The sequence below is a fragment of the Nycticebus coucang genome, chromosome 4, assembly GCF_027406575.1.
Source record: "Nycticebus coucang isolate mNycCou1 chromosome 4, mNycCou1.pri, whole genome shotgun sequence".
Lineage (NCBI taxonomy): Eukaryota > Metazoa > Chordata > Mammalia > Primates > Lorisidae > Nycticebus > Nycticebus coucang.
The window spans coordinates 126,219,684-126,245,794 of record NC_069783.1 but is presented as its reverse complement, the minus strand read 5'-3'; the positions used below and the strand labels follow the sequence as shown (position 1 = coordinate 126,245,794).

Genomic DNA, 26,111 nt, shown 5'->3' with positions numbered 1-26,111 from the left:
GGATCTAAATCACCCCACCTCGGGATGGAGGACTTCCCATATTCTTTCAACACTGACCTCTTAAAATACCACTTTCTGTAATAAAACTTTTCTAACAAACCTCATAAACCATATGTTTATATGTACATTCGTAAGTGTCTTTCTTGCTGTGTGTGTGTACTTGTATAATATGTGCACATTTTAATTTTAACACATTTTTTCCTATTAGTTTTTCCACTTTAGATTTTCAGAAGACAGAAAACAAAAGATGTCTAACTTATTTTATATTCTCCCAGAATCTAACCACAAACCCCATGAGGTTGCAATAATAAATGCTATTTGCTGCTTACACTAACCAGCTTTCAAGATAAATTCATGGAAAAGCCATGTTTGCCAATGGGAGCCTTTCTGAAAGGGTTACAATTTACCTTAAGATACGTATGTGCACATATTCACTATTAATATGCACAGAGCCCCACAAAACCAACTTGCCAGTCTATAACCAGAAACAAAGAAGGAGAAATATTCTTAGAAGCCCCAAAGATAGTTATTAAAAACCATGCCCATCTCTTAAGGTTTGTGTTTAGAATAACTCCAGAAGGCTACCAAAACATACTGGGGTTGGCATAAAAATGCCTACAATATTAATTTCTTGCTTTCTTGATTTAAAGCATAACTTCATATTACTTCTGGGAATTTGGTTGATTTCTTTTTTTCTTTTAGAGCTGACAAGACACTGAAGTTATAGGACTCTTTTCCAAGGCAGAGCTCTGTTATTAGTATTAATGGGTTCACTATGTACTTGGAGTTCCCCCCTCCCATCATATTTTTTCTTCAAGGCTGCACATATAAAGAGGAGACAAATACATCAGTACCAGTAATCTGCTCAGATGCTTTCTGGGGGAGATTAAGAAAACTGACCATAACGCACACAAGAAGCAAGTGCTCCTGAAGGGCAGAGATGCTGGCACATAGCAGGCACTTAGCTGGCAAAAGATTAAAGCAACTAACCAATGTGAAGACTACTTATACAAACAATTAAATACCAACTGTGAAAATGTAAAACTTATAATATTTATTCAAATATTCATGATTATACCAAAATTATAAGGTAGATATCCATAAAGGAGTTAGAAGTGTTGGTCTCCTGACAATATGGCAGAAGGTTCTGTTTTCTAACTGCTACGGATGCCCCAGTAACCAGCTAGCAACTTAGGCAGAGACAGTGACCTAGGAAGAAAAGAAAGGGGGAGGTCACTTGACACTCCAGAGCTCATAGACTAGACCCTGCTACCATAGTACATCTTTCCAAGAGCTCCCCAGGCACACAACTGCCTGAGAAACCACAAGATCACCTCTTCTTTGCTGGGCGCAGCCTTGGGACTTGGTGGAAAAGTAGCTATAAGTAAAAAGGCATGTAATCTACTTTCCAAAGTTCTACAGTGGACTAAGGGAAAGAATAGAACAACTGTTTTCTTTGGGCTCAGTGCCTCTAACTCACTGGTTAGGGCACCGGCCACATACACCAGGGCTGGCAGATTGGAACCCAGCCTCGGCTTGCTAAACAACAAGGGCAACACCAACAACAAAAATATCCAGGCATTGTGGCTGGCGCCTGTAGTCCCAGCTACTTGAGAGGCTGAGGGAAGAGAATGGCTTGAGCCCTAGGTTTGAGGTTGCTGTGAGCTGAGACGCCACAGTACTCTACCTAGGGTGACATAATGAGACTGTCTCAAACAAACAAACAAACAAAAACCCAGTGTTTTCTTTGCTGAATTTTGAATACCAAACCAGCTGCATTAGAAATCGCTTCATAGGGGGTGGCGCCTGTGGCTCAGTCGGTAGGGCGCCGGCCCCGTATACCGAGGGTGGCTGGTTCAAACCCGGCCCAGGCTGAACTGCAAACCAAAAAATAGCTGGGCGTTGTGGTGGGCGCCTGTAGTCCCAGCTACACGGGAGGCTGAGGCAAGAGAATCGCTTAAGCCCAGGAGTTGGAGGTTGCTGTGAGCTGTGTGATGCCACGGCACTCTACCGAGGGTGATAAAGTGAGACTCTGTCTCTACCAAAAAAAAAAAAAAAAGAAATCGCTTCATAGGCTTGTTGCCCATAGCTCATTGAGTAGGGCACCAGCCATATACGCTGAAGCTGGCAGGTTCGAGCCCAACCTGGGCCTGCTAAACAACAATGACAACTGCAACCAAAAATAGCTGGGTGTTGTGGCAGGTGCTTATACTCCCATCCACTTGGGAGGCTGAGGCAGGAGAATTGCTTAAGCCCAAGAGTTTGAGATTGCTGTGAGCAGTGATGCCACGGCACTCTACCAAGGGTGACATAGTAAGACCCTGTCTCAAACGAGAAAAAAAAAAAAAAGAAAGAAAGAAATTGCTTCATAATAGGAATCACAGAAGAAGAGAAACACTTCTGAGATCATCTAGAATTACCAAGGCAGAAAATCACTTTAATAGATAGCCCCTCAGAGAGAGAAACAGAAGAGCAGGACAGAGTAAAACAACCATGTCCCTCTTAAAATCAGTGAACAAACAGGACTGAACTCGTAGCTCCTCGGTTCCCAGACCTGTGTTCTTTCCTCTACCCATACTGACATTCAAAGCTAAAGACACTTGAATACCTAAGAATTTCACATAGTGCATAGGAACCTACCAATTATTGCACCCCAAGTATTGACATTTCCAATGACTATCACAGAGCTTAGTTTATACCAATGTCACCATCTCTAAAACTAATGTTTTAGAGCCACACAGACAGTGTTACAGCTTGGAAAGAAAGATCCTCACAACTCCTCTGAACACCAATACTTCATCCAAACATAATAATTTTTAAAGCAACTTATTCTACCCTAATTCTTATAAGACTAGTTAAAGAATAAAATACTAAAACATGTTTTAAGCGCAGGCCATTTACAGCATGTGAAAACCAAATCATAAACCCAGTTACATTAGGAAATAAATAGAAGTCTCCCTTAAATGGTATAGGTGAAACTCAGAAGTTCCCCATGGTTTACAAAAGCAATGATGGACTCACAGCCCCTTCTGTGGATATGGAAGTTGAAGGGAACTATCTAAATTAGTGAAAGATTAGCCATTCAAAAGTTTATTTTGGGCTTCTTAATTAGCTTGTTCCATTTCGTTGAAGAAAAAAAAAGTCTTAAATTTATTCCTCAGTCTATAAAAAGGGAAATAAAAAATAAGTCCAAAACAGATCATGGCGCTCTAGTGTCTGATCTGGGTTGACAATCTGTGGCTGTCTTCTCAGATGGCTGCCATAAAACCCACCAGTAAAAAGTCAAGTTTCCAAATAAAATAAGAAGTTGTGGAAACCAAATGCCACTGGCATTAAGTGGTTTTGTATTTTGCTCTTTCACTATCCTTACAAAAATTAGGATAGATAGCACTCCAGGAGGCTGAGGCTGGTGAACTTCTTGAGCTCAAGAATTCAAGACCAACCTAAGCAAAAGTGAGACCTCGTCTCTAAAAGACCAGCCAGGCATTGTGGCAGGCACCTGTAGTCCCAGCTACTCAGGAGGCTGAGGCAAAAGAATCACTCAAACCCAGACGTTTGAGGTTGCTATAACACCACAGCACTCTACCCAGGGCAACAGAGTGAGACTCTGTCTCAAAAAAAAAAAAATTAGGGTAGAATAAGTTGCTTTAAAAATTATCACGTTTGGAGGAAGCCTTGTTTGTTTATTTCAAAATAATCGCATAGTGCACTTATTTACCATTCAACAGAAATTTCTCCACAGAAATAAAAGTATGCAAATAGAAAATAAATTTACAACTTAAGGAAAAGAACCACCTTTGCAAATAAGAGAGAAGGTCCATTTGAAAACACATATCAAATTTGTTCCCTCCCCAAAGGAATCCATCTCCCTACTTCTGTAGTGAGATGTGGTTCTTTTGTGTAATACCAATACCACATCAATCTAGCCACTAATGTAAAAATCAGATATTAAAATAAAACAAATTAGTTGTCAGCATCTCTAAGAGAAAAATGCAAGAGATGGAAGTTTTCCCAAGGTAAAAACTTCAAAATACAATGAGAAACACTACCTTTTTTTTTTTTTTCTTTTTTTGCAGTTTTTGGCCGGGGCTGGGTTTGAACTCACCACCTCCGGCATATGGGGCCAATGCCCTATGGAAACACTACTTTGACACAAATTCTCTTCATTGTAAACACTTTCAGGATCCCATAGTCCCTTATGACGAGAGGTACTCCTAATGTGCACAGCTCAAAGCAGGGAGCAGCCACCCCTCGCCCACTGTCTTCAGCTGAGCGAACACAATTGTAATGAGACTCACATCTACATCTGTACCAGCACCAACCCTGGAGTTCAGGACTCACCCAAATCAGTGTCCTTAGTCCTAAAAGCCAACAGAAAACAACCGCTTCTAGGCCATCTTCATAGGTTTTATTCCCCTTCATTATTTGCAACTCTGGGATTTGCTCAGAAAGTTAAGTGCAGATTTTGATCTGCAGTGTTCACGATCAGTCAGCAAATGCACAAAATGCCTATTTGATTTCCTATGTTGGGGTGGGCTCTCTGGAGGACAAAGGAGGAAGAAGAAAGGACTTCGAAGCCCAGTAAGAAATACAGATCCACCTCAGTAAAGACTATTTTCTACTACTTATTAACACTGCTTAAGTCCTATGCTGAAACTTATTACTGTTCAGAATTAAAATCCGTGTTGTTTTGAAACATTTTCTTGAGCCCTCATTCAAATAACTATTCATAAAGCCAAAAAGACTCAATCCTCATGACTTCACAAAAAAAAGAGGAAATTGTCTTATAAATTTCTGCCCATTTAATAATATAACTGCTTTTAAAACTTTACTTTGTAGCAAAAACATCAATATTTTTAAAACTGTACTCTGAAAGAAAAATTTCTGTGAAAAGTAGATGATTAAGACCCAAATCATAAAATTCCTATGCCTGCTCATGCTCATGTAATAATATAATAACTTTTTTCATCTATAGAAGGCACACCCAGAACAGAGGTCACCATTCTGTTTAATGATTCTGTTAGAGAAAAACTGATGTGGTTAGTAAGGCATGTGGAACTTAACCTCAATTACATCAAGAGTCTAATAGTCTCCATAAACACACAACTCTTAGTGAACTGTCCATCTATAGCAGAAAATACAGACTACCAGAGGGTGTCTAACAGAATGGAAGGTCAGGTTTCTTACCTTATGCAGAGGGAGCACAAGAAACGCTCCTCCCCCACTCGCTTCTATGATTATGGCAACAAACCTGGGATTGACAGCACAGAAAGAACTATCCCAAGTCACACGAGAAACCCGGATGTCATCATAGCACTGGTCATTTTTCACCGCTTGTCCAAATACATGCCGAAATTTGCTCTGTCGTACCACTCGCCTCATGGTGTCTGCAGAGGGAGAGTGAGAATTATGTTAGAATCACGCACTGAATTGAAAGGTTTACTTTTACAAATAGAAAGCTCAAAGTAGGAAAAACAGAATGATATGGCATTTTGTCCACTCTCCTCAAAAAAGTAGCCAAATTGCAAATCCAAATTTCCCTTAGCAGCACATACCCAGAAACTGCAAAATGCGTCAGGGAAAGAATTATGAAGAAATAAAAAATTCCTAATTCAACATCCAGAAACCCAACTCATGAGTTTTAATTTCAACAGAAAGAGTAAGGCAAAGAATGAAAGAAAATTAGCCTTTCAGGGTTGGGTGGGAACTGACAGACCTCTTTTATGGAAAGTAGGTGGCGCCTGTGGCTCAGTGGGTAGGGCACCGGCCCCATATACGGAGGGTGGTGGGTTGGACCTCAGCCTCAGCCAAACTGCAACAAAAGAAAAACAGCCGGGCGTTGTGGCAGGTGCCTGTAGTCCCAGCTACTCAGGAGGCTGAGGCAAGAGAATCGCCTAAGTCCAGGAGTTGGAGATTGCTGTGAGCTGTGACGCTACAGCACTCTACTGAGGGCAATAAAATGAAACTGTCACTAAAAATATATAAATAAATAAAATAAAAAATAATCCTCACAACTCTTAAAAAAAAAAAAGAAAACTCCAAAACTCTGGTAGATGTGATGCTGATGAATGCCCAAAAACAAGTTATGATCCTGTGGCTTTGTCCTGAGCCTGCCAAGATAATTTTTCAGTTTTTAAACATTTTCCCCAGACATCAGCACTATGTCTGAGAACTGTGCCTATTCCCCAGAGCGTTTCCACAAGACCAACTATGTGAGTGGGGAGGAGTGGGGGGATTCAAGAGATAACAGCAATCACCTTTGTCTCCAAGAACCTTCTAAAAGCCTCCTAACACAGGCATAATAATCGGAACACCCCCAGGACCAACTGCCTAGTGCTCAGGGCTACAAAGTGAAAAATAGGAAAAATCAGCCTGAGATAGCCAATGGATCAAGAGCCAGGTCTTGGGACAGAGGAGCAGTATTTAAATGGAAAGCAATGTGATCAAAGTGAGTTTAAGAGGACAATAAGTCTGGCAGTGGCACACTGAACGGATTAGACAGGAAGCTCAAAGCCAGGTCACTAGGCTAGGAAGCCTGAAAGATAATAAACTAAGCCCAGGAAAGGTCCAGAATGATCTGGCAGCAGTGGCAGCAGCTGAGACAAAGGAAAAGAAAAATGCAGGGGCTCTTCTGGAGGGGAAGTGAAGTCAGGATGGGTTTTTAGTCAGAGTTTGTCATTTACCACATTCACTTCTCTAGTGAACTAGGAAACCTAAGGGGAGAGGACACAGAGCTGGGTTCCTAGGCTCTCTTATTTGTCATTTCAGACTCTAAATCCCATTAAATTGTTTAATAGACACGAAAAGCATTGTGCTTTGGGATCTCCAGGCCCTGCCTGCCTAATAAGACTCCCTAGATCACACCCAATGTCATTTTCCTACCTGCTATAGCAGGAGAATCTGTTCATATTGGTTAGGACAGAAAGAAGCCTGGATAAACCTAAGAGGAAAAGGAATATGGTTCAACCTTGACAACTCAACTAAAACACCAGACCCCACCTACAGAGGAGAGCTAACACCTGTCCACTGGTGCCAGATGGGACACACAGTAGGCTGTTGCTAATTCCTTTCCTCTAAATTCCCTTCCTCATGGCCCTGAGCCCACTGTTAACTGCAGAGCAAGAATTTATTTTTGCCAGAGCCTCCTACCCTTTCAAGACATGTGCAAAAGTGGTCTCTCTCCAATGCTGGGGTATGTGGCTGGGCTGAGGCAAAAGACCCTTAGCAAGCATTTGAGCAACCATGTTCCTCAGCACAGCTGTTGCCAGACCTTTCCAGCTGACGACTAGAACCGTCCATTCTGAGTACTTGATGGAGGAAATGGCAAACGATATGCTTTACTTTTATGCTTGGCTAGGCTCCTCCATTTGTGAAACAGTATGACTACCTCTCAAGTATGAGTTAGAGAAGACAGCTTCCATAAGCTGGTGAAAACCAAAAGGAAAGCACATCCTTACAAAAGCTGATGTTCAGCCAGCAGATCTCAGGATCCACATCCCCACACAACCCTGTGCACAAGTTACAAATGCTGGAATCCTCATCAGCATCTTCCAGCAAGTGTATCAAAAATTAACATAGAAAAAAAAAAACACACTGTACCTTGAAAACTCTCTTGTCAAAGAGTTAATCTCCTTCGTATATAAAAAAGTTCTTACAAGTTCATACAGTTAAAACCCAATAGAAGATTAGGCAAAGAAGTGAAGAAGTAATTTATAAAAGAAACACAAATGGCATTTATCTCTACTCTTTCCTAAAATCCTAACGACAGCAAAGGAGTAAAAGCAGATGTAAACACCAAAGGACAAGAAAACTGGAGAGCACCCTACAAGAAGGCAACTGTGATAGCAAAGTCTTGAATGATGGAAAGCTGTCGTGCATGTTTAACCAGCTACAGTGTAAGTGTCACAGGAGAACTCACCAGAAGAATGCCAAATGCACACTGTGAATCTCCAGTACACTCAGAGGAGAAATAGTATATCTCTACAGACAGGGATGTGGGAGAGGGGCTGAAAGCCTAAATTAGGAGCAGCTGGACACCTAGGTCCCCTCCCCCTCCAGGGCTGCACAACCCGGGACTGGTCTGTCCCATCCCCAGGAGAAGCCAGAAGAGGCCAGACCCCAGGCCTCTCTGAACAGGATGACAACAGAACAAGAGCACAGGTATGACAAGAAACAGCCCCTTGTTCCCCCTGGCTCCCAAGATACCACCCACCCCACCTGCAGGAGGTCAGATCTTATTGCCCCAGGGGAGGTCCACCACTCAACGTGTCCTTCCTTCCATGTAGACATCAGGTTAGCTTTTAGAGACTCACTTTTAAAGGCCTCTAATTTGAGGAAGGCCTCTAACAATTTTTCCTCCTCACTCAAATGGGCTAAATATCACCTAACCTCACAACAATACAGATTAATATATGTAAAGTGCTTAAACTGTCTTCATAGAAAGACACTATACAAATCTGCTGGCCAATTTACATACTAAAATACCTTAAAAAGACATTTCTATATTATGCAGTGACAACTAATTTTCATCCTAGCTGCAGAATGATATTAGAAGTTCTGAGCAGAATGATATTAGAAGTTCTTTTGCTACAATCACGGAGTAGAGAATTATCTATAAAGCAGAGGGAGTGAGAAAAGCCAGTGCTTTTCACAGTGCTGTGCTGAGTCAGGCTGTCAAAGTGGAGCTTGAAGGGCAGTGCAAGCCCATTCACTTCCAAGGTCAAATTCGATCTAAGTTCAGCTATGCACATGTGGCACAGCTGCTTTTGCTGCACAGAATGCCTCAGCCCCTCTGGCACACAATGGAGAATAGCAATTAAGAGAGCAAGCTCCAGAGTCAGACAGCCTTCTGAGTGAGAAGCACAGCTGTACCATTTACTTCCTGGCCATGATTCAGTGAGGCAAGTCACTGAATCCCCAGAAGTGTCAGATTCTCTATCTGAAACTGAGCAAACACATATAAAGTTGAAATGATTTCTGAATGAGCAACTTGATGATGGGATGGTGACAGGAGATCACTATGTTACAGCACCTTGTATGGTTAGACACACAAAACTTATCACTCCATCAATGTCACCTAGTGTTGTCATCTTATTGATATAAAATAACCTGGATTCAAATCCTAGCTCTGCCACTTACTAGCGAATTCTTTAACCTCCCTTGAGCCTCTGTTTGCTGATCTATAGAATAAAAAGAATGATACCTATAAAAAGAATTTAAAACAAAATCTGAGAAAGCCCAGTTCCAGAAGGTTTCACTGCTGAAGTCAATCAAACATTTAAAGGAAAGAACACTTGCAAACTAATTCTATAAGGACAGTATACCAAAACCATAGACAAAACAAAAGACATCAGAAGAAAACTACAGACTATTATCTTTATGAATAAAGATGCAAAAATCCTTAACAAAATACTAACAAACCAAATCCAGCAATATAGAAAGAGAATTATGCCCAAGATCAAGTGGGACTTACTCCCAGGAATGCAATGTTGGTTCAACATCTAAAACTCAATTAATGTAACACATTACATCAACAGAAAAAAAAAAATCACACAATCATCTCAGTCACAGAAAATACATCTGACAAAATCTAAAACCTAACATCTAATACAACACTCAACAAACTAGGAATAGAAGGGAACTTCCACCTAATAAAGGGTATCTATGAAAATACTACAGCTTGGGGGTGGCACCTGTGGGTCAGTGGATAGGGCACCGACCTCATATACCAAGGGTGGCAGGTTCAAACCCAGCCCCAGCCAAACTGCAACAAAAAATAGCCAGGCATTGTGGCAGGTGCCTGTAGTCCCAGCTACTTGGGAGGCTGAGGCAAGAGAATCACCTAAGCCCAGGAGTTTGAGGTTGTTGTGAGCTGTGACACCACAGCACTCTACTGAGGGCAATAAAGTGAGATTCTGTCTCTTAAAAAAAAAAAAAGAAGAAAGAAAGAAAGAAAATACTATAGCTTGGCTCGGCACCTGTAGCTCAAGCGGCTAGAGCTTCAGCCACATATACCAGAGCTGGCGGGTTCGAATCCAGCCCAGGCCCGCCAAACAATAATGATGACAACTACAACCAAAAAAAAAGAAAAAAAATAGCCAGGAGTTGTGGCAGGCACCTGTAGTCCTAGCTACTTGGGAAGCTGAGGCAAGAGAATCGCTTAAGCCCAAGAGTTGGAGGTTGCTGTGAGCTGTGACACCACGGCATTCTACCCAGGGCAAAAGCTTGAGAGTCTGTCTCAAAAAAAAAAAAAAAAAGAAAGAAAGAAAAGAAAAGAAAAAGAAAATACTATAGCTGACACAATATTTAATGGAGTTTTCTCCCTAAGATCAGAAATAAGACAAGGATATCCGCCCTTGCCACTTGTATTCAAGGTTGTAATACAGGTTCTAGCCAGAGCAAGTAGGCAAGAAAAAGGAATAAAACACTTTCAGATTAAAAAGGAAGAAGTAAAGCTATCTCTGTACATAGATGACCTGATCTTATGTATAGAAAATTCTAAGGAATCCAGTAGAAGACCTATTAGAACTACTAAGTTCAACAAGGTTAAGGATATAAGATCAATTATGCAAAAATCAAGTATATCTCTATACACTCATAACAATTGAAAAGTGAAATTAAGAAAATAATCACTCACAATAACATCAAAAAGAATAAACTAATAGGAATAAAACCTAATTAAGGAGGTATAAGACTTGTATCCTGAAAACTACAAAATGATGTTGAAAAAAATTAAAGATGACACAATGGAAAGACATCCGATGGTCATAAATCAGAAGGCTTACCATTAAGATCGCAATATTCTCCAAACCGATACAGCTCAATGCAATCCCTATCACATTCCAGATGAGTTCTTTGTAGAAATTGATGAATTGATTCTAAAATTTACATAGAATTACAAGAATCCGTAAATAGCCAAATAACCTTGAAAAAGAACAAAATTAGGTCGACTAACATTTCCCAATTTCAAAATTTATTACAAAACAACAGTAATCAAGACAGTGGTACTGGAACAGGGATGAACAGAGAGATGAATTAATGGAACAGAATTAAAGTCCAAAAGTAAATTCATACATCTTCAATCAACTAATTTTCAACAGTTTTTTCTACAAATGATGCTGGCACAACTGGACAGCACCAAGCAAAAGAATAAAGTTAGACCCTTATTTCATACCATGGAAAATAACACAAAATAGAACAAAGACCTAGGTATAAGTGCTAAAACTAGAATACTCTTAGACAAAAACATGGGAGGAAATCTCTATTTGGATTTGGCAAAGAACTCTTATTCATGACACCAAAGCACAAATAACAAAAAAGTAGATAAACAGGATTCTATCAAAATTTAAATTTTTTGCTTCAAAGGACACTATGAAGAAAGTGAAAAGACAACCCACAGAATGGGAGAAAAAAATTGTACATCCCATATCTGACAAGGCACTTGTATGTAGTTAGAATACACAAAAGAACTCCTACAACTCTATAATAAAAAGGCAAATAATCCAATTCAAAGATGGATCAAAGAGAAGCTGGGCTCAGTGGCTCATGCCTGTTATCTCTGGTACTTGGGAGGCTGAGGCAGGAAGATCACTTGAGGGCAGGAGTTCAAGCAACACAGCAAGACCCCATCTCTCTCTCTCTCTCTTTTTTAAAATGGATCAAAAGACTTTAACAGACATTTTTCCAAATATATATAAATATCCAAGAAGCACATGAAAAGACACTGGCCATCATTAGCCACTGGGGAAATGAAAATCAAAACCACAATGAGAGATTACTTCATACCCACTAGGTTGGCTAAAATCAAAAAGTTAAGAGAATAACAAAGGTTGATGAGAATGTAGAGAAAAGGGAACTCTCATACTCTGCTGGTGGGAATATAAAGTGATGCAACTAACTTGGAAAAAAAGCCTGGCAGGTCCTCAAACAATTAAACAAAAATTAACATGCGACCCAGTAATTCCACCCCCAGGTGTGTAACCAAAGGCACTGAGAACAGGTACGAACTTGTTCATGGCAGCATCATTCATAATAACCAAAGGATAGAAGCAACCAAATGCTGGCTACCCGTTGCATATGGTGGATAAAGAAAATGTGATATTCATATACAGTACATACTACAACTTGGATGAATCTTGAAAACATTATAAGTGAAATAAAGGAGTCACTAAAATCTACATATTACGATTCCATTTATACCAAAGTCCAGAACTGGCAAATCTGTAGATTAGTGTTTGCTTAGAGCTAGGGGGTAAGAGGGAAATAGAGGGGATGGAGGGTGAAATCTAAAGCTGAGGGGTACAATGTTTCTTCTTGAGGTAATAAAAATGTTCTAAAATACGGTTATACATATTTGTTAACAAAATAAAAAAATCACTGAATCGTACACTTTAAATGAGTGAATTGTATGATGTATGAATTATAGCTCAAAAATGTTTTTAAAAAAATATGTAAAGTGCTTAGCACAGAATTTGAAACACAGCACATATCAGCTAATAAATGTTAGCAATCATTATTTAAGACCCCACTGATAGGTTTCCCTACCCAGGGGGAAAACCCAAATCAATTATGGGCCAAGAGTACGATTTTCATATAAAAGAACTAGCATCAGTTATCAAGGACCCTCTATAAAAATTGTATATTCTCCTACCTCAGCATGGTTACTTCTACACTTAATTTCTGTTCAAGCAAAGGAAAAAATGGGAACTATCCCAAACACAAAACCTTCTCCTTAAGAGAACTGCCTGCACTGTCAAATGGAATTAGTGTTTCACCAATTCAAACACTGTTCAGCTACAAATTTCCAAATTAAGACATCATATCATCAAACTTAGAAGTTATTTTATTAGATATCTTGTCTCAAACTGATCAAACCACATGTTAGATAACTCAAGTGTCCCCTTACCCAGCACTTTGGGAGGCTGAGGTCGGAAGATCACTTAAGACCAGAACAACATAGCAAAACTCCCACCTCTACAAAAAATAGAAAAATTACTTGGGCCCAGAAGTTTAAGGTATGATGACACCACAGTACGCTAGCCCAAATGACAGAGTGAGATGCTATCTCCAAAAAATAATAAAAAATTTTTACAAATGAAGTTTCCTCCAAACTAAAGCACTTTAAAAAGAGATCTAATTCTCAAAAAGAGTAAATGGTATTCACTTCAGCAACACATATACTTAAAAAATGGAATGATACAGTTGAAGATTTAGCATGGCCCCAGTACAAGGATGACACACAAATGTGTGAAGTGTTCCATTTTAAAAAAAGAGTAAATAGAAAAAGTCCTGCATGAATACAATAGGCACAAAGTGGGCTGGGCAGGCCCAATGGCTCATGCCAGTACTCCCAGCACTTGGGAGGCCAAGGTATGTGGATTGCCTGAGCTCACGAGTTTGAGACCAGCCAGAGTGAGACCCCAACTCTTAAAAAAAAAAAGGCCGGGTGTTGTGGTGGGCACCTGTAGTCCCAGCTACTTGGGAGGTTGAGGCAAGAGAATCACTTAAGCCCAAGAGTTTGAGGTTGCTGTGAGCTGTGACGCCACCGCACTCTACAAAGAGCAACAAAGTGAGAATCTGTCTCAAAAAAAAAAAAAAAAAAAGGGCACAAAGTGCAAGGAAATATTAGGTATAATTTTAAATGTCTTGTCAGAGAACAGAAACATTAAAAAAGTTCCTTGTTCATTGGATCTTTCAAGCACAAATTCTTAAAACTGTTTAGCACCATTCCTTTGCTAAGGAATCTTTCCTAAGATCACCTCAGTAACAAAGAGGGAGGTGATACAGCAGTTAAGTCATTCATTCAGCAAAACAAAGAAACGTTCATAAATTTCAACATAAATTGACTGTAGATGGGAGACAATTCAATGTGTTTTTTAATTTCCACAAAATATAGGAATTAGGCCTTCTAAGATAAGATAAAATATATCACTCTACCCCTATTTCCAATAAGATTAGCACCATTCTAGCATGGTTTTCATTTCTAGAATGGTTTTTATTGTAATAAAAAGTGATAAATACCTTTTAAGAAAATGTGAGAAAACACTAAAAGCATAGACTCAACTATGAGATAGGCTCTCCCTTGGGGTTGGTTAAAACCTCTATTTTAGAAATATGGACAGTTGTCTCCCTGCCTAAGTTTCCAAGTGATACTAAAGCCAAAACAGGAGGATTAAGGGATAGGTCTTGCCTATCCAGAAATCATCATGATAAATGTTAAATAAGCAGATAACATACTCTTCTTTTTAGATTTAAATAAAGAAAATCTAAAAGCTGATAACTAAAATTCATAATACTTAACACCTAGGAAACAAAAACAATTAAAGTTTCTTTATACATTGGGTAAATGTCTTAACCAAGAACAAGAAGAATAAGAATAAGGTTTACCTCTATAGTATAAGGACTCACTTGATGTGTCAAAGGAAAGTGGGCATTCTTACAATAAAATTTCCATTTTACAGTCAGTAGATAATCCTCAACCTCTAGGACAGTGTAAAAAAAAAGCATGCTTCTTATGGTACTACTACATATTAAGCTATATAGAAAAAAATTATTTCATAGGCCACATAAGAAACATGCTGGGTGTTAGGAGGAAAAAATTTAGACAAGACAGGGTATTTATATTGTAATAGCACCAAATAAAATACACTCAAAACACCTGAGTAAATGTTACTACATTTTCTCTATTCTTCTCTATTTCCATCTATCTCATAAAAAATGGCCACAACTTTGACATTTTCCTGTTTATTTGAGAAGTTATCTGTTTAAAGATTCCAGCAGATGGACTTCTACAGTTCATATGAAAGGAAACGCATCCTGGTGGGAACACATTACAGGAAAACCCCCACTAGCAGCAAAATCCTGCTTGGCCCATTTGCTGAGACCATTCCGGAGCATCAATTACTCTAGTGCTCAGTAGCCCGAAAATGTTCCCTCAGCCTGCAGCAACCACAGGAAGACTCCAAAATGTCCTGTGACACATTCTCTCTAAGTTGCTGCTCTTATGGCAGGCATTCTTCAATGTGTAAGAGATGAGATATGTTATTTAATTGAAAAAGGCAAGTAGGATAGCAGATGAGAAGACAAATGTCCTAAACTCAGTTATTTAAATAGCAACGCCAACAGTTAAAAATTCCTTTTAAGAAGCTGGAAATGTAATAATATGTAAGCCTACACAGAATACACATTCAGGAGAGAGCAGACACCCAAAGCAAAATAGGGGGTACTCTGATTAAATACAAAAACTCAACATTTATCCTTTCTGGATATGAGATGACTGAAGCTTTTTAAAAAAAAAAATTTTTTTCTTTTTTTTGAGACAGAGTCTCACTTTGTCACCCTTGGTAGAGTACTGTGGTGTCACAGCTCACAGCACCCTCAAACTCTTGGGCTCAAGGGATTCTCTTGCCTCGTCTCCCAAGTAGCTGGGACTATAGAAGCCTGCCACAACGCCTGGCTATTTTTAGAGATGGGGTATCACTCTAGCTCAGGCTGGTCTCAAGCTCAGGTGATCTGCCCACCTTGGCCTCCCAGAGTGCTGGGATTACAGGCATGAGCCACCGCACCTGGCTGCTTCAAATTTTCTTAAACAAAATCCACTAATGGCACTCTAAGAGTATTCATAACTGCATCCAACTCTTGAAAAGAGTCATACATGAGACATTCTAAGAAAAAAACATGCCTTATTTACCTACTTTAACAGAAGCTCTTTTTTTAAAAAAGGAAGAAAAAAGACCACATGCAACATTTGCTGTAAAGCACTGCAAAAAGTCAGACATATGGCAGACCTCCCTCATTCACAGCAAATATGGCGGAAAGAGATTTGTACTCCCCTGCTGACGTGGACTTGTTGAAAAAAATCTTTTTTCTAGAAAAATTGCTGACCACTTAAGATGACTAAATGTGGAACTGCCTTGATGCTGACTCAATTTATCATGACAGCAAGAATGGTAAGAATAAAAGGAAAAAGTTCATACTCATTGTAGCCTTATAAAGTAGTTCCATGCTGTTGTGGATCCAGGTAATAGGTAAAATGCTAAGAATGAGGCATACCAATAAAATGCATTTTGTTTCAATTGAATAATCCAATACCATTTAGTTTTTAAATATTTCTAGAAGCAAGAGACAAGAAAATGCAAATAAGATATACCAAGAAGCATCTAAGCTCACAGAAGCCTTGAGTGGAGAGTGTTCCAAAGCACGTCAATTCCAGGCCCTTCATTTTTCAGCCCAGAGACATCATGTGACATGTCCAAAGATAAAGAACTTCTGAAAGAAACACAACAACCTCCAACCACAAAGTACAGGGAAGTTCAACTTTTCACCCCATAAACTTTCATACTTCTTCAATGACAAATCATATATCCCACTATTCAGCATCTGCACATCAGCCAAAGCCACACTCAGACCTCTGTTAAGGGGGTTCCATTTGACCACTTCATTCAATTTTTAAATATAAAATTGCATTTTTGCCTACACTTTATAAACATGAATAAAAATAGAAAAATCAAGGTGGGAGGTGATGGGCTTTCCAGGTAAATGGACGGCGCGTGCACAGTTGGTGATGTGGCAAGTGAAGACAGGAATGAAAGGCGAGACTCCAGAGACTGCTGGAGCCTTGGGCTCTCTGTGCCAAAGTCACTGGGCACTAGGCACTCCCAGAACCGTGTGCACCACTACCCACCCTGTTGCTGGATCCAGGTGGGTCACACAGAAATCAAATTCAGAATGTGGATAGCAAATAAGATCGAATTAGAATTCCAAGCAGTAACCCAAAAGATATCTTAAGAATTCAACGAATTCAAAGACCAAATGACCAAAGATTTTGACAAATTGAGACAAGAAGTTGCAGCCCTCAAAGATCTGAAAAACACAGTAGAATCCCTCAGTAACAGAATGGAGCAAGCAGAAGAAAGGATTTCTGACACTGAAGACAAAGCTTTCAAACGCTCCCAAACTCTCAAAGAGGAAGAGAAATGGAGGGCAAAAACAGATCACTCTCTCAGAGAGCTCTGGGATAATTAGAAGAAAACCAATATTCATTTCATAGGGATCCCCAAAAGTGACAAAGTGGCTTCACAAGGCACAGAGTCTCTTCTCCATGAGATTATGAAGGAGAACTTTCCAGACATGCCAAGAGATTCTGAAATTCAGAAAGCAGACAATTTCAGAACTCCAGCATGACTTAACCCAAATAAGACATCCCCCAGACACATCATAATCAATTTCACTAAAGTTAATATGAAGGAGAAAATTCTGAAAGCAGCCAGACGAAAGAAAACCATCGCCTACAAGGGGAAGAATATTAGAATAACTGAAGATCTCTCTGCTGAAACCTTTCAAGGTAAAAGAGGATAGTCATCGACTTTTAATCTCCTAAAACAAAATAACTTTCAACCCAGGATCTTGTACCCAGCTAAACTGAATTTCATTTATGACGGTGAAATTAAATACTTTAACGACACTCACATGTTGAAGAAATTTGCCATAACTAAACCAGCTCTCCAGGACATTCTTAGACCTATCCTCCATAAAGACCAGCATAATCCTCCACCACAAAAGTAAACCCACCCAGAAAATTTTGATCAAATTCCAACTTCCACAGTTGCAAAAGGATTAAAAATGTCCACCAGACTCTCGAAAGGCTTATCAATATTCTCAATTAATGTGAATGGTTTAAATTGTCCTCTAAAGAGGCACAGGTTGGCTGACTGCATACAAAATCCCAAGCCAGATATCTGCTGCATACAAGAATCTCATCTTACATTAAAAGACAAATATAAACTCAAGGTGAAGGGATGGTCATCTATACTCCAAGCAAATGGAAAGCAGAAAAAAGCAGGCGTTGCAATCCTATTCACAGACACAATAGACTTTAAACTAACCAAAATACGGAAGGATAAGGATGGACACTTCATATTTGTTAAAGGTAATACTCAATATGATGAGATTTCAATTATTAATATTTATGCACCCAACCAGACATGAGCAAGTTGATTTCCTCCAGTTCCATAGTAGTTGAAGATTTTAACACCCCTTTAGCAGTGTTGGATAGATCCTCCAAAAAGAAGCTAAGCAAAGAAATTTTAGATTTAAACTTAACCATTCAACATCTGGACTTAACAGACATCTGCAGAACATTTCATCCCAACAAAACTGAATACACATTCTTCTCATCAGCCCACTAAACATACTCCAAAATTGACCACATCCTAGGCAACAAATCTAACCTCAGAAAATTTAAAAAATAGAAATTATTCCTTGCATCTCCTCAGACCATCATGGAATAAAAGTTGAACTCAATAACAACAGGAATCTGCATACTCATACAAAAAACATGGGAGCTAAACAACCTTATGCTTAAGGATAGATGGATTATAGACAAGATTAAGAAGGAAATCACCAAATTTTTGGAACAAAACAACAATGAAGACATGAATTATCAGAACCTCTGGGATACTGCAAAGGCAGTCCTAAGAGGGAAATTTATAGCACTGCAAGCCTTCCTCAAGAAAACGGAAAGAGAGGAAGTTAATAACTTAATGGGACATCTCAAGCAACTGGAGAAGGAAGAACATTCCAACCCTAAACCCAGAAGAAGAAAAGAAATAACCAAAATCAGAGCAGAATTAAATGAAATTGAAAACAAAAGAATTATACAACAGATCAATAAATCTGAAAGTTGGTTTTTTGAACAGATCAATAAAATAGATAAACCTTTGGCCATCCTAACCAGGAAAAAAAAAAGAGTAAAATCCCTAATTTCATCAATCAGAAATGGTAAAGATGAAATAACAACAGACCCCTAAGAAATTCAAAAACTCCTTAACAGGGCGGCGCCTGTGGCTCAATGAGCAGGGCGCCGGCCCCATATACCGAGGGTGGCGGGTTCAAACCCGGCCCCGGCCAAACTGCAACGAAAAAATAGCCAGGCGTTGTGGCGGGCGCCTGTAGTCCCAGCCACTCGGGAGGCTGAGGCAGAAGAATCGCCTAAGCCCAGGAGTTGGGGGTTGCTGTGAGCTGTGTGACGCCACAGTACTCTACCGAGGGAAATAAAGTGAAACTCTGTCTCTACAAAAAAAAAAAAAAAAATCCTTAACAAATACTACAAGAAACTCTACTCTCAGAAATATGAAAATCTGAAGAAATCAACCAATACCTGGAAGTACGCCACCTACCTAGTCTTAGCCAGAATGAAGTGGAAATGTTGAACAGGCCTATATCAAGTTCTGAAATAGCATCAACTATACAAAATCTCCCTAAAAAGAAAAGCCCAGGACCAGATGGCTTTACATCAGAATTCTACCAAACCTTTAAAGAAGAACTAGTACCTATATTACTAAACCTCTTCCAAAATTTAGAAAAAGAAGGAATATTACCCAACACATTCTACGAAGCAAACCAGGAAAAGACCCAACAAGAAAAGAAAATTATAGACCAATATCACTAATGAATATTGATGCTAAAATACTCAATAAGATCCTAATGAACAGAATCCAACAACACATCAAAAAAATTATGCACCATGACCAAGTGGGATTTATCCCAGGGTCTCAAGGCTGGTTCAATATACATAAATCTATAAATGTAATCCAGCACATAAACAAACTAAAAAATAAAGACCATATGATTCTCTCAATTGACGCAGAAAAAGCTTTTGATAATATCCAGCATCCCTTCATGATCAGAACACTTAAGAAAATTGGTACAGAAGGGACATTTCTTAAACTAATAGAGGCCATCTACAGCAAACCCATAGCCAATATCGTATTGACTGGAGTTAAATTGAAATCATTTCCACTTAGATCAGGAACCAGGCAAGGCTGCCCATTGTCTCCATTGCTCTTTAACATTGTAATGGAAGTTTTAGCCATTGCAATTAGGGAAGAAAAGGCGATCAAGGGTATCCACATAGGGTCAGAAGAGATCGAACTTACACTCTTCGCAGATGATATCATTGTATATCTGGAAAACACTAGGGACTCTACTACAAAACTTTTAGAAGTGATCAAGGAATACAGCAATGTCTCAGGCTACAAAATCAACACCCATAAATCTGTAGCCTTTATATATACCAAGAATAACCAAGCCGAAAAAACAATCAAGGACTCTATTCCTTTCACAGTAGTGCCAAAGAAGATGAAATATTTGGGAGTATACCTAACAAAAGACGTGAAAGATCTCTACAAAGAGAACTATGAAACTTTAAGAAAAGAAATAGCTGAAGATGTTAACAGATGGAAAAACATACCATGCTCATGGCTGGGAAGAATCAACATTGTTAAAATGTCTATACTAACCAAAGCAATATATAATTTTAATGCAATTCCTATTAAAGCTCCATTGTCATACTTTAAAGATCTTGAAAAAATAATACTTCGTTTTATATGGAATCAGAAAAAACCTCGAATAGCCAAAACATTACTCAGCAATAAAAACACAGCAGGAGGAATCACGCTACCAGACCTCAGACTGTACTATAAATCGATAGTGATCAAAACTGCATGGTACTGGCACAAAAACAGAGAAGTAGATGTCTGGAACAGAATAGAGAACCAAGAGATGAATCCAGCTACTTACCGTTATTTGATTTTTGACAAGCCAATTAAAAACATTCAGTGGGGAAAAGATTCCCTATTTAACAAATGGTGCTGGGTGAACTGGCTGGCAACCTGTAGAAGACTGAAACTGGACCCACACCTTTCACCATTAACTAAGATAGACTCTCACTGGATCAAAGATTTAAACTTAAGACATGAAACTATAAAAATACTTGAAGAAAGTGCAGGGAAAACTCTTGAAGGAACCGGCCTGGGTGAATATTTTATAAGGAGGACTCCCCAGGCAATTGAAGCAGTATCAAAAATACACTACTGGGACCTGATCAAACTAAAAAGCTTCTGCACAGCCAAGAACATAGTAAGTAAAGCAAGCAGACAGCCCTCAGAATGGGAGAAAATATTTGCAGGTTATACCTCCAATAAAGGTCTAATAACCAGAATCCACAGAGAACTCAAATGTATTAGCAAGAAAAGAACATGTGATCCCATCTCAGGGTGGGTAAGGGACTGGAAGAGAAAGAAGAAGACAGACACACGATCTACAAACACATGAAAAAATCTCATCATCCTTAATCATCAGAGAAATGCAAATCAAAACTACTTTGAGATATCACCTAACCCCAGTAAGATTAGCCCACATAACAAAATCCAAAACCAGAAATGTTGGCGTGGATGTGGAGGAAAGGGCACACTTCTACACTGCTGGTGGGAATGCACACTAATGCATCCTTCTGGAAGGATATTTGGAGAATACTTAGGGACCCAAAAATAGACCTGCCATTTGATCCTGTAATTCCTTTACTAGGTTTATACCCAGAAGACCAAAAATCACAATATAACGAAGACATCTGTGTCAGAATGTTTACTGCAGCTCAAATCACAATTGCTAAGTCATGGAAGAAGCCCAAGTTCCCATCGACCCACAAATGGACTAGGAAATTGTGGTACATGGAATATTATGCAGCCTTAAAGAAAGATGGAGACTACCTCTTTCATGTTTACATAGATGGAGCTGGAACATGTTCTTCTTAGCAAAGTATCTCAGGAATGGAAGAAAAAGTATCCAATGTAGTCAGCCCTACTATGAAGCTAATTTATAGCTTTCACATGAAGGCTGTAACCCAACTATAGCACAAGAATATGGGGAAAGGGCCAAGAAAGGGGAAGGGTGGGGGGAGGTTAAAAAAATAATTATAAAAAAATAAAAGTATACCTATTGGGAAGGAGAAATAAAACTATATTTACAGATGAATTAATTGTGTATATAGAAAATTTGACAGAATTAACAACAAAGAAAACACTCCTGGACTAATTTTTTGTATAGCAAATTCCCTTTTCTTTTTTATTAAGTCATATATACATAGATCATGAATACATTTATGCCTTTGTGGGAAAAAAATAGAAAAATCAAAATATAGAAACTCAGCATACAAATATAATGAAACAACAACAGAGCATTAGTTATATACAAGAAGCAAATTTTTACTTCTAAGCTAGAGAACTATGTGCTCAATTGTCCAAGAAGAGAACAATATAAAAGAGTTTCTTGCATAGACTGGGCACAGTAGCTCCCATCTGTAATCCTGGCACTCTGGGAGGACTAGATGGGAGGGTCTCTTGAGCTCAGTAGTTCAAGACCAGCCTGAACAAAAGTGAGACCTTGTTTCTATTAAAAATAGAAAAAATTAAAAAAAATGGAAAAAATTAGCCAGGCATTATGATTATGCACCTATAGTTCAACTACTCAGGAGGCTGAGGCAGAAGGATCACTTGAGCCCAGGAGTTTGAGGTTGCTGTGAGCTCGGTTGGCTGACGTCATACGTCACGGCACTCTAGCCTGGGCAACAGAGTGAGATTCTGCCTCAAAAGAAAAAAAAAGCATACATAAAAGAGAGACATAAAGCTATCTAAGGAAAGAACCACTTTTACATGTTAGAGTCTGTACTCATTTTAGGGCAGCACCTGTGGCTCAAGGAGTAGGGTGCCGGTCCCATATGCCGGAGGTGGCAGGTTCAAACCCAGCCCCAGCCAAAAACCACAAAAAAAAAAAAAAGAAAGAAAAAAAGAAAAGAATCTGTACTCATTTTAAGAACTTCTTCCCAAAGAAGTTAGGAACTACCTAACTTCAAACGTAAGCACTTACAATTTAGAGTAGAATGTGAAGTCAAGACAACTAATGAAAATCGAGTCTGACAAAAAATGAGCATGATGTAAACAGCAAAACAGCAACACATAAAGATCCTGGATGAAAGGTAAAAATCCTAAATCCTTTCTCACGCTTATATTAAAGGAAGACCCTTTGGTGGCATATGTAGCTCAAGCAGCTAAGATGCCAGCCACATACACTGGAGCTGGTAGGTTCAAATCCAGCCTGGGAGGCTGAGGCAAGAGAATCACTTTAACCCAGGTGTTTGAGGTTGCTGTCAGCTGTGACACCACAGCGCTCTACCCAGGGCAATAGCTTGAGGCTCCGTCTCCAAAAAAAAAAAGAAAGAAAGACCCTTTATGAACTAAAGGATAACCTTAATGAGGCTGGTAGCTCACTTAAAATACAATAGAAATGACATTATAGAAATTTTGCAATTACTAGAACATGAGATTATAAGGTTTTAGGAGTCATCTCTAGTTCTTCAAAGACAAAAATACGTATTTTTATTGCAGAGATAGTGTGTAAGGATGACATATTTACAATTCCTCATATTTCCCAATTTTCTGCTTATCATCAGCATCTTTAAAAACACAACCATCTCTCCCCATCCCCAGAGCTTTAAAAAAAAACTGTTTAAGAAAGCTCCACCATGGGGCAAGGTCTGTGGCTCAGTTGGTAGGGCGCTGGCCCCATATACCGAGAGTGGTGGGTTCAAACCCGGCCCTGCCCAAACTGCAAACAAAAAATAGCCGGGCATTGTGGTGGGCGCCCGTGGTCCCAGCTACTCAGGAGGCTGAGGCAAGAGAATTGCCTAAGCCCAGGAGTTGGAGGTTGCTGTGAGCTGTGATGCCACAGCACTCTACCAAGGGCGATAAAGTGAGACTCTGTCTCTTAAAAAAAAACTCCACCATGAAGACAGAGGCAGGCACTCCCTGAGAACACTATGGAACCATATAAAACCGTCTGAGGCTGCCTGCAGCCATCTCACAGGAGACTAGACTCAGAAACTGAAATCTGCATCTCCCTTCAAAGAGCAGAACACAACTCAAAGAGCCAAATTAATCCCAAGAGGTCTCAAATCAACCGCAGAACTTTAACAAACATAAGTGAACTAGCAATCTCACTTAAAAATTAATCCATGAATGTACTTTGAAATATTCTTTCTGTATTAATGACCTACTTTTCTTATCAACAACAGGTAAAAAGCACACTGTATGACTGTTCAAACCTGCTAAGTCTGTTTTCCACTATTTAGTCAGATGAAGTTTCTCTTGGAATTTATTAATTCTTTTTGCAGTACTCTTATACCAGGAAGTGAAATTACTAGACTCCCAGATCTTAAGGAGGGGGGCAGTTTTATGAAAACTTCAAAAGGCTAGTCATAGACAAAAGAGTATCAAAAAACAAAATAACCACCTGGGCGGCACCTGTGGCTCAAAGGGGTAGGGTGCCAGGCCCATATGCCGGAGGTGGCAGGTTCAAATCCAGCCCAGACCAAAAACAGCAAAAAAAAAAAAAAAATCACCTTCAACTGATGAATTTCAGTCTTCTCTTTTTTTTTTTTTTTTGTAGAGACAGAGTCTCACTTTATGGCCCTTGGTAGAGTGCCATTGCCTCACACGGCTCACAGCAACCTCCAACTCCTGGGCTTAAGCGATTCTCCTGCCTCAGCCTCCCGAGCAGCTGGGACTACAGGCACTCGCCACAATGCCCGGCTATTTTTTTTTGGTTGCAGTTTGGCCGGGGCCGGGTTTGAACCCGCCACCCTCGGTATATGGGGCCGGCGCCTTACCGACTGAGCCACAGGCGCCTCCCAGTCTTCTCTTTTTAATACCTTATACCTTGAACAAGCAGGGATTAAATGGATTAAATGCATATATACTCCTGACAACATTAAAGGAGAGTAGAAAATCTCTGGCTTGTGTGTCAGACATAAGTACATCCGACCTAAATCATTTTGGTTTTGTGGTTGTTGGTTTCTTCATATAAAAAATGGGAGAGGTAAATTAAATGATTTTTAGGGTCTTATAATCTGAAGCCTAAGAGTCTACAGGGAATCCTTCTTTCACTGGGATGCATTCCACATCTGTCCTAATAAAATGCACACAACTTACTGCAAATGAAATTAATTTCTAGCACTCTCAGGGTTATACATATAACACATACACTCAGTTGTGAATGCTGAATATGTCCTTAATCCCTTTTATTTATTCAACAACTATTTACTGAGCTTTGCTCTACCTGGCACCATGGAGTCCGTGCAGACACAACTGTGAGCAAACAGATCTGGCCCCTACTCTCACAGAGCTTACAGTCTACTGGAGAAATCACACCATAATCAGATAGTCACACAAACAATGTGCTGCTATGACAAGTGCTGAGATGTAGAAGTACACAGGGTAAACAAGTCAATACTCAGAGGAATAGTCCCAGAGAAGTGACATTTAGGCTGAAATCAAAGAATGAGTAGAACTTAATTAAAGAAAAGTGAGCTCCAGCTGAGAGGTGAGAAGAACAATAGAGTAAAGGGTCTGTACCAAGAGCAAGCCTAGTTAGACTAGACTGCTTAACCTGGAGGGGTTAGGGACCAGAGAGCTTGACTAGAAGAAGCTGGGAAGTCAGTAGCATCTGGATCCCAAAAGGCCCTCTAGGCCCTGCTAAGGAGGTTAGCTTTACTGTCTTTGGAGCCATAGCAAACTCCTTGTGAGTGTGAGTGTGTGGCTCAATTTAAAGATTTGCATTTAAAGAGATCACCATGAATGCAGATGAAGAATGGACAGGAAAGTGGAAGCATCTGAGAGCAATTAGGGAAGCAAGTTAGAAAGTCACCACACTTGTCGGAAGTGACCAGAAGTGACAGTCTCAATGGAAACAGAGGCAATGGATGGAGTCAAAAGATTTGAAGTCAATTGCATTTAAAACTGTTTTAGAAATGGAAGGTACATCAACAGTAATGCCTAATTTTGACTCATGCTACTAAATGGTCTATAGTGCCTTCCCTTGAACTCTTTGGAGCTGAGGAAGACTCCATTACTTTCTCTTTACATGTAGACATCTGAAGAGTAAAACCATATGGAAAATACTTTAAAATATGTATTTTTTAAACTTAATTACCTTTTCAGATTAATACCTGGAACTGTGGCTTTAAAATTATAGTATTTTCACCCACAAAGGTGTCTAGAGCTTAAAGGAAAACATTGAACATGCTTTCTGAAAATGAAACTAACGTTGTTTAAAATAATAATTTCCTTGTTTCTGGAATTTTCAGACACACTATAGAGACAAGAAAGCACAGCTTTTATAGTCTTACTGCACCTGAGGAAAAAATCATTTTGTCTACCTGATCATTTTTGATAAAATTACAAACTATTTCATTATCAGCACACCTCTCTTCTAAAGGAAGA

The 26,111-nt window shown here is 39.3% G+C and overlaps 1 protein-coding gene and 1 non-coding gene across 4 annotated transcripts in view; one reads left to right on the top strand and one right to left on the bottom strand.

Annotated features, from left to right (window-relative positions):
• Window positions 1-26,111, bottom strand: part of CORO1C (coronin 1C) — a 148,960-nt gene that overhangs the window by 108,404 nt on the left and 14,445 nt on the right. For all 3 annotated transcript variants that reach the window (XM_053588996.1, XM_053588995.1, XM_053588997.1), the window contains exon 2: window positions 5,188-5,387. In XM_053588996.1, the coding sequence (XP_053444971.1) occupies window positions 5,188-5,382 (195 nt within the window). In that variant the 5' untranslated portion in view covers window positions 5,383-5,387. The remainder of the gene's footprint in view (window positions 1-5,187; window positions 5,388-26,111) is intronic.
• On the top strand, window positions 13,155-13,265 carry LOC128585186 (U6 spliceosomal RNA). The gene has a single exon (XR_008379919.1). It is a non-coding gene; the product is annotated as a U6 spliceosomal RNA (small nuclear RNA).